This window comes from Gordionus sp. m RMFG-2023, chromosome 1, assembly GCF_954871325.1.
Source record: "Gordionus sp. m RMFG-2023 chromosome 1, tfGorSpeb1-WG-v2, whole genome shotgun sequence".
NCBI classification, from domain to species: Eukaryota; Metazoa; Nematomorpha; class Gordioida; order Chordodea; family Parachordodidae; genus Gordionus; species Gordionus sp. m RMFG-2023.
This window is the reverse complement of record NC_088775.1, coordinates 57,103,265-57,114,047: the sequence shown is the minus strand read 5'-3', so window position 1 is coordinate 57,114,047 and position 10,783 is coordinate 57,103,265. Positions and strand designations below refer to the sequence as shown.

Here is a 10,783-nt window from a genome sequence, read left to right as displayed (position 1 = left end):
GATTATGACAATTGTCACTTTTCTATGGTACATCTTCATGAAATTTTAATTTAACATATTTACAATCTATATTTTTACCCATTTGAGTCAAAAAACTTTAAAAATAATGATTATGACAATTGTCACTTATCTTGGGTACATTTTCACTGAAATTTTATTTTAACATGTTAGCAATACTTATTTTAGCCACTTACGTCAAAAAAATTTAAAAAAGTTAGAAAATAACGATTATGACATTTGTCACTTTTTTATGGTACATCTTTATGAAATTCTAATTTAACATGTTTACTATCTATATTTTTACCATTTGCGTTAAAAAAATACAATATAAAAATAACGATTTTGACAATTGTCACATATCTAGGGTACATCTTCACTGAAGTTTTATTTAAATATGTTATCGATACTTATTTTGGCCAATTTACGTCAAAAAAAGTTTAAAAATAATGATTATGATAATTGTCACTTTAGGTACATCTTCACTGAAGTATTATTTAAACATGCTAACAATATTTATTCTAACCCATTTTGGTCAAAAAAATTCAAAAAACTTTAAAAATAACGATTATGACAATTGTCACTTTTCAATGGTACATCTTCATGAAATTTTAATTTAGCATGTTTACAATCTATATTTTTACCTATTTACAACAAATAAATTCAAAATAAACAACGATTATGACAATTGTAACTTATCTATGGTACATCATTAAACATGTTAGCAATAATTAGTTTAGCCCATTTACGTCCAAAAAATTCAAAAAAGTTATAAAATAACGATTATGACAATTGTCACTTTTCTATGGTACATCTTCATGAAATTTTAACATGTTTACAATCTTTATTTTTACCCATTTACGTTAAAAAATTTTTAAAAATAATGATTATGCTAATTGTCATTTATCTAGGGTACATCTTCACTGAAGTTTTATTTAAACATACTAGCAATACTTATTTTATCGCATTTTCGTCAAAAAAATTAAAAAACTTTAAAAATAACGATTGACAATTGTTACTTTTCAATGGTAGGTCTTCATGAAATTTTAATTAAGCATTTTACAATTATATTTTTACCCATTTACAACAAAAAAATTCAAAAAACTTTATAAACAATTTTAACTTATATCTATCGTACATCTTCACTGAAATTTTAACAACTTATATTTTTGCCCATTTACGTCAAAAAATTGTAAAAAAACTTTAAAAATAATGATTATGACTATTGTCGGTTTTATATGGTACATCCTAATTGAAATTATAATTTAACATGTTAAAAATACATATTTTTGCCCATTAGCGTTAAAAAAATCTAATATGTTTAAAAATACCGATTATGATAATTGCCACATTTTCAAGGAACATCTTCATTGAATTTATAATTTAACATCTTTACAATATAAATGGTATTTTTACCCATTTGAGTCAAAAAATTTCATAAATCTTAAAAAATAACGAATATGACAATTGTCAGATTAAATTATTTTCCTTTATTAGATCATATAAAATAACATAAATAAGTTGAATATAAATATTTAAAAAAAATTATTTAGAAAACCCACCTCTTTTATATTTAAGAAATAGATAATTTTACAAAAATGATAAAAAAAACTATAAAAGATTTCACTTAAAAATTGCATATTTATAATAAATTTCACAAAAGAATTCCAAAAAAATATATTTACAAAGAAGATTAAAATTTTTATCAAAATATGTTCAAAAATCTTTTTGAACTTCAAGAATATTTTTTACTTAAAATCTTGGGCCTGAAAATCACTAATAAATTGTAACAAAAATAATATTACAATAGTAGCATATCATTTTTAAAAAACATCAAATAATAAATAATATGTTTTCTTTTAAATAAATGCATTCGCAATAAATTTATTGTTTCACGGTAATGCGCTCGCCACAATGACTTTGCGCAAACATATTCGCGATAAAAAATTCGCTGTAAAGTGTTCGCGTAAAATGTATTCGCTCTAATAAATTTGCGGTTAAGGTTTCGCGGAAATAAATTCGCGACAATGGCTTCGCGAAATTGTCTTCGCTATAAATGTTTCGCGGAGATAAATTCACAGAAATGGTTTCGCGATTTTACCTTCGCTATAAAAACTTTTCGCGATAAACGACATTCCGATGTGTTTCGCTGAATTGACCTGATACGATTTAAATTAGGTTCAAATGGATATTTTCATATTAACTTTTAAAAAATAAAAATATGCTTGTCGCAACTACTATGAATGCTATGTCGCTTACGAAATATCAGCTGCTGTCTATTAGTGCTTTGTCGCTCTCTACTGTGAATGCACCCTAACTATATCAAAGATTTATTTTTAACCTCACCCGCAGGTTGTACTCATATACACTATATTAAGGTAGAACTAGGCTTATTTGATATACCCATCTATCATCATAATATTTGGTGCTGATAAAATTTTACCTGACCCCAATAGTAATAGCTTCACCCATCGAGAGGTGGTGCTTGGCCTGTTCCCTATTATATGTCACTTCACCCATCGAGAAGTGGTGCTTGGCCTGTTCCCTATTATATATGTCTTTTAATTATCTATCGATTGCTACCTCTAATAACTATATATTTATATACTTTAATAAGGTCAAAAAAAATAACTTAAAATGTATGGGTCTGTGCTCGTGGTTCGTGCTCATAGCTGATTTAGTCATTTTTAGATCCAAGCGTCAGGTTTGGGTTTTACACTAGTGTTGTTAAATTACTTAATTTTGACGATCTCAATTATGGCTTAGTCAAGTTTTGGCATAAAAAATTGAATTAAGCTTCTAAGATGAGTCTCAACTTGAAGATTGATTCGAATATTTTTAGATAAAAACATGGCTACGCTCTTTTATAGTTGATTAAAGTTAGGTAATTCAACACTATTTTACACAACCAACCAATTAACAACACTAATATAAGTAATCGATAAAATTTAAGTTGAGTTCATGACTAGAGTAGTAAAAATGATTCTACTAATCGACTTCGACTAGGAGTAAATGTCAGGAGAACTCGACTATATAACAACACTACTGGTTACCAAAATAAAGACACAAATTAAACGAATTTTAAAAAAAATAACTTTATTAAATATAATTAATATTACATATAGTATATATAATTGAATATTTTAATTTAAAAATTAATAAATTATAGAAAAGGTTTGAGGCAGCTTTGCATTTCTAACGGGATCAACGCTGTTAACATTTTTTTCTTCCGATGATAAACGATACTCGGCTCTGTCTACTTTAACTTCCCCTTTGATTAGCCTGTAAATATAAGTGGTAACATTATCGGTTTGAATGTCCATCAAGGCGAAAGATGGTATAGGGTCCTTGATAATTTGGTAAAATAATTTATAGTAATTAAAGTTGCCTAATCTTATATTGCTTGCTGTAATTATATGTAATAATTAACTACTATATTATATGATTTAATTTATTCTTTCAAACATGACATGGAGTAAAATGCGAGACGTTTTCAGTACTTTTCATTAGGGTGACGGAATTCAAAATTGAATCTCAATTCAAATCATTGACTTTTTTGGAATATAATCACGATTTAAATTAAATGTCTTTTATGTTTGTATTAAATTTTTTTACTAAATAATTGTATGCTATATTATCCTATATTTTGGTAATATTAAGCTATAAAATCCTTTTTATATTGTTAAAATTTAAAGATATATAAATCTCTATAATCAATACCGCCCCGTTTATATCTAGTGATTCAATATTTTATATGTTATGTTAATCCTATATTTTGGCAATAATAAACTATAAAATCATTTTTATATTAATAAAATTTAGAAATATATAACTCTCTATAATCAATACCGCCCTGTTTAAAAACTAGTGATTCAATATTTTATTGATACTAATAATAATTCAAATGTAGTTTATAAAGAGGGTTGGGCAGTAATGTGAATACTTGTATTTAAAATATAAATACATTTTTATTTAGTATTTATTTGAATATTTTGGAAAGTATTTAGTATTTTTTTACGACGATTTTCAGACTAATACGAATACACTTTTAGGGTATAAATTGAATATATCCAGATTTATCTAATATATTAAATTTGTGACCGGAGTTAGCAAAAAAATTACATCTTCCATTTCAAATCCTAATTTATTTCCAAAATGAATATTATCAAAAAGGAAAACACAATTTTTTTTGAAGAAGATAAGGACATAGTAATTGAAGAGTTTCTATATTAAGCTATTATGTTTATAAGATATTTTTGGAGAGATTCTGTGACAAAGTCATCATCTTATAAATGTAATAGAGAATTATGAATGGAGTTTTTTCACAATATCATCAAAAATTAATAATATAGAGAACGCTATATGTGTCTACTCTACTAAAAATAAAACGAAAATCACAAATGAAGCAATTTATTATATGTTCTGTAAAATTATATTTAAAATATTTTTTTTAAGAAGTGTTTATACACAAATACTTTTTTTTGAAGTGTATTTGTATTTATAATAGAATAAATTTGAAAATTTGCCCAACCCTGTTTATAAAAATTCTAGTTTATATAAAAAAGTTAAAATAATAAATATTGTTAACATTAAAATGCAATTGAGTTATTTTCCTTCAGGATATATTTTTTTTTAAAAATTTCTTTGAATAAAATTGTAGCAATCTAATCAAAATAATAAAGATTTTGCCAAAATTAAGATGAACAATTAAGATATTATTAAGATTCTCTTCTGTTAAGAGAAGAATTAGTTTTATAGTTAAGAATAGAGCAATATAAAAAATAAATATTTTAAAATGAGGTATACATATCAGAGTTATTAAGGTATTAAAATATATTGCATCTGTCTCTTATCTAGATATATTTTTGTAAAAATATCAGTATTTATTTTTAGATATATTTAATATATATACATATCGATATAATTTTACTTTACTTTATCTATATATATAATTTTAAATTTAATCCTACTTTTTCAAATTAAATTTATATTCCGAGTTTATTTCTGCCCAATTCTAGACCAGTTTTTTACACAATGGATAACAAATATATGATATTAATAATAATATTTATAAATTTTTAGATGATTAACATATACTACCGAAAATAAAACAAAAATAGTATCAGCAAATTTTCAAGCTTGATTGGTCTCTAAATGCCATAAAATTTAAAGACAAAAAAATAATTGTCACAACGATTATTAAGAACATTTAAAGTTTCTAAAGTAATACTGCAGAAAAATTATCAATATTAAATATTATAAATTTTTAAACACCCACGAGAGGATATGGATAAAAATATAAATTTTAACACATATTAAACATATTAAACATATTAATATATTAATAATATTTATGAATAAATTTGATATATAAATAAAATCTCAAACGGAGTAAAAAAAAATTGGTTCAATACTATTATTTTAACCCTTTGACGCTCAATTTTTTTAATAATTAAAAAAAAAATTTCTATAAATTATTCATTTATACACTCCATAGATGCCCAAAAAATTTTTCAAATTTCATTTTTAATTATACAGGTAAAAAAATGATGATGCAATTTGGCATCATCAGGCATAGTGTAATATAAAAAAATACATATATTATGAAAAGCTCGTTCTATATTGGTTATAAAATATATATATTACATTTTACATATTTTTCTGGAGTATGCATTTATGCATAACTTGCATCTTTGCCTCGTTTCGCAGGCATCCGGCCAATAACCTATGTTGTCATATCTGATATCAGATATAGGCGCCAATATAAAAGAACTTTTTTTATTTACTATTCTTTCAAAGGTTTCCCTGCTTTTCATTTACTAATTTTCCCTGCCGATAACAATGCGTTAACAATATGTGTTTTAAATTGGATCAGTTTCATAATTTTTTTCTCTTTTTCATGGTATATTTGCCGCCTATACAAAAGCCATGAATTCACCACACACATATCAATGAGATGAAAAATGTTTCTCAAATAGAACCTTAAATCGACTCCTCCCATACCTTCATTATATATTTTTAATATATTTGGTCTTGGCACCTCAATATATTTTTGGATACTTCGTGACCATCTTTTTACATTTGCTATCGGATGAACACTGACAAAGGATGGGATGACGTACACAAACTTATTAACATACCATTTGCCAATTATTATATTTTCTTTTTAACTTCAAATAAAGCGACCTTCTTTTTTTAAGTATCTATCGCATTACTTGCAATCTTTCATCCGATTACCGATTACTTCTAATAGTCCCTACCATAAATATACCTATTTCTTTTAATTTTATTAGCCAATGCTATTGAACAAAAGTAGTTATAACAAAAGTTTATGATTTTAAAATTTCGGAATATTTTTAGCCATTTGGAGAACTAAATTACCACTTATTACTAATTCTGATGATGTTGGATTAGTTTGCTTTTCCGCATAAATCTTAAAATCATATACAATACCTGAGAATCCGGCTAATGAAAAAACTTTAATAACCCATTTATGAGGCTTCGATTTTATATATCGTTTTAAAAGACTCAGCCCTTTGAACGGGATGATTAATTCATCAACACATATTTTTTCTAACTCGACTTGAAGATTATTAGATGTTGGAGTTGATGAAGTTAAAGGAGAATCATAGTAAAGAAGAGTGTGCAGAATATCTCAGATTCATTTATGTTGTCATTCCGAAATGTCTCCCTCGACTAGTATTATTAAATTATTTGGCATCTATAAATTAATTATACAGAATCATTTTAAAAAATATAATAAATGTAAAATTATATTACGAGTCAGAGGACATAGGTCTTATGAATGTCAAGTTCAAAATAGGTGTGGTTTGATTGAATTTAGAATACATTTTATGACAAAATATAATTATAACTATAGAAAACCACTTAAATATAAAATAAAAAATGTTTAAAAAAGGTATTCTAAAATCCAGATGATTTATTTTGGCATTATACACTTTAGTTGATATAAAAAAGAGCATAGTCATTTGTAATAAAATTATTAATCATAATTTTATACTCTTACTTTTAATAATGAATAAAAATTTAAGAATTATTTAATATTATTCACAGAATTCGTTATATTGTCGTTATAAAATCATATAATTCAGTGAAATGGTAAAAATAAAATTATGAAAATATTATTGGATCAAATTTAAAAATAAAATATTATGATTTATGAGTTAATAATTTTAATAATATACGAAAGTATTTTTATTATATGATGTCAAATTAATCGGCATATAAAATTTAAAATATATAATTATATTATATCATGTCAAAACATATCATGAGACGTTGAAGGGTTTTATACACATCTTACGTGATTAAAAAATTAGTGTGTCTTAAAAAATTGTATCTTTATTTTAGTAGTGTTGTTAAACAGCTCAATTTGAGCCATTTTTTTTAAAACGGCTAACTCAATATTTTAGCCAGAAAGATAAGATTTCGTTTATAGATGTTCAAACCATTATGCCATCTATTAGCAAAATCTTAAGGCTTGCGTATATTTTTCTGGATAAAATATTGAGTTAACCGTTTTTTAAAAATAGGCTCAAATGAGCCGTTTAACAACACTATCTAGGTATAGTTTAGGCCATGTGATTGTATCTAAATATTTTAACATCATATATTTTGATACATATAAAAAGAATCTTTTTAAACTCTACTATATGAATACATATCAATAGATTGAAAATAATCTTTAAAAAAGTTATATCAAAAGGTTTAAACAAGTTTACACGCATTATTAGATGTTCGGGTAAGGTTCTGATGAGAAAATGTTTACTGATTCAGGTTAGGTAAATAATATCGGTTAACGGGGTTCTAATTCCTGATTTACATAATACCTAAAAAGAACATCTAAGGTAAATATAATATTCGTCAAATAATTTTTTATACATTATTGAAATTATTCATAAATATTTTTATATCTTTATTTCAACATCTATAAATAGCTTATATAAATTTTAATGATTCGTTATTTCATTTTCGAAAATATTTCTGAGGAATTTAATTTTCTAATCGAATCAAATAATGTTTTTATTATTCGTACGAATCAAAGTTATTTGGTTCGATAAAACGAATAATGCAAATATTCGATTCGTATTTTTGTAGATAGTTTTTATCGAACATAACCACTGAACTCTGCTTTTTCCTTTTATATTGGTCCCTATCATCTCCTTTGCCGCAACCATCATTTATATCATCAAGGGTGGATAGAAATAACGGTTCATGATTCATGTTCGTTTAGTAAAAAATAATAATATTAGGTCGATTTGAGCCTTTAAGACTGGCAATTCGTATACAAACTTATTAGAATAGATTTGTTATGTATTAACATAAGAGTATGAAAATATTTAGTTTGATTTATAAAAAATAATTAACCTTATATTTTAGTAATATTTGGTTAAATATATCATACGCTTATAATTGGAATATATACTGAAAAATAACTGTTTTTAACGAACGAACAAAGTATTTTTCTACTTGTATTACAAATTTGAGTCAAGACCACATTTATTATTACTTTGATGTAGATAATATGTAAAGCCAGGCCAGTTCGAAAGGCCGGACCTTGAAAAATTGGGCCGGACAATTTATACATAAAAAATAAGGCTCGGCCTCATAAATCTCTGATTTTTCATAAAATTTTGACAGGCTTACCCGGGGCATTAAAATTTTAATATATTTTTGAACTTCAAGCAAATATTTTGATTCATACTATTTTAAAATAAATTACAATATGTTTATTTTTTTGTATTTTAAGAGTTATTTAACTAAAATACTAAATCTATAAATAATATAGTAAATGATATGATTTAATTACAAATACACAACACAGATATCAAATACTGATTTATAAACCGGTTGTTGTAGAAAGAAATAGATAGCGATAATGGAGAGATATAAGAGCCTTGAATTGGGAAACAAAATAAATATAGAAATTAAAAATGACCGGAAAATTCGTACAAAAAAATAACAGGCCGGGGCAAATTTTAAAATTTAACTGGTCGGCCAATTAAAAAAATGATAATGGGTGTGCTAGTAATTTCACGGATTGATCTTCAATTTGTAAAAATTCTTACAGGGTCGAATGTGGCCAAACCGGGTTTGCAGATCTCTACTTAGATATAAAACTTTTTAATATAACTATTACTACTAATACAATATACAAATACAACAAAATGGCGCTGGCTAAAAACACTATCAGGGTAAAATTTAAGTTACAAATTTTTATCATCGACAAAGGGGAAATCATTTTTTTTAACAAAAATATGCCACGATACTTAAAATTACAAAATACTGGTAAATTTATGTGCCCCTGATGTCCTAGAAATTTTTTTCACCCCAAACCTAACATAATCCTGGATAGATATAACTTTTACCAAATTAAAAAACTGATAAAAAATTAAGACTACATACAAAATTTCGAAAGCTATCAATGAACGTGATTTTGAAGATTACTTGAATACATTATTAAGAGATAAATATATATTCGCAGTAAAAAATCCCAAAATATTAGCAACTATTATCCGAGGAAAATCTAGACATTAATAAAGCTAGCTAACGCCTTAGAAACAACGATCAAAAACACACTATCATATACTAATTATAACAGTTATACAAATGCAACAAAATTAGCTATAATAAATAATATTTATAAAATTTTCAATTATCAGTATACGGTAAACCTATCAAATTTGAGCTCTTGCTTGATAATTCATGCAACTCCCTAATTTGACCAAAATTCAGAATCACAAAATTGTTATTAATTACTATTAGAAAATACCTTGATAATTGGGCAACTGTCTACTTTGAAAAGTGGCATTTGTTGTTTTTATTGCATTATTCATTCATATTATAAAGTTTTATAATCTTTTCAACTCTATTCATATTAAATAAGAAAATTAATAAAGAAAAGAAATATAACGAGTTAGCGATAAATTGAATTTATAAAAGATCATACTCAGATCTAAAGATATAATATTTCTAAAGGAACTGTTCACATATTCACAAATCCAAGAAAAATGTTATAGAAGATAAAATTATATCCATTTCTGATGGGGATGCTGATATAGATAAAAAAAACACCAATTGCCTGAAAATATTATTATTTATAAACAGGGTTGGGCAGTAACGTGAATACTTGTAATCGGCTAAATAAAAATTAGTCAAAAATTCTGCATCGATGCCTAGCATTAATTATTATATATTTTAGTAAATAATTTATTTTATTTATATTATTATATTTTGAAATGAAAATAAATTTTATTTGATGTATTTTTAATAAAAAAAATAATATGCTGCTATTGTAGATGTAATATTCCTTTTAATACAATTTATTAGTGATTTTCACAATCTTCTTTGTATATGTTGTATTCCATATTAAATCAACCAAAAAAAGTAGATTCTCATTCCCGACCCCCTTCGATTTTTTTAAAAATTTGCATGTTGGTAATAACTATTGACCCAGTACTCGTCCCAATCTAGGATTTTGTATAAATATTAAGAAGTATAATGTCTATCTGTAAAAAAAATTTAAAAGAAAAAAAAATAAATTTTTATTTTATAGCCATTTCCGGTTTTTGGTAATAGACCTTTTTTCAATAAAATAAATTTTATGTCATATTTTAGAGCTATTTAATAAAATTTAAATCGTGTCTTTAGCTTATATTTTAGTTAGTGTATATACTACCATTCTACAAATTTTTAAAAAAATCGAAGGGGGTCGGGTTGAATCTTCAGTTGATTTGATATTGAATACAACATATATATCTTTTAT

General features: G+C 24.9%; 1 protein-coding gene across 1 annotated transcript in view; it reads right to left on the bottom strand.

Moving 5' to 3' along the window:
- Nucleotides 1-3,094: 3,094 nt before the first annotated feature.
- LOC135931108 (vacuolar protein sorting-associated protein 29-like) overlaps nt 3,095-10,783 on the bottom strand; it is a 38,554-nt gene continuing 30,865 nt past the window's right edge. The window contains exon 6 of the mRNA XM_065467989.1: nt 3,095-3,346. Within this exon, the coding sequence (XP_065324061.1) occupies nt 3,153-3,346 (194 nt within the window). The 3' untranslated portion in view covers nt 3,095-3,152. The remainder of the gene's footprint in view (nt 3,347-10,783) is intronic.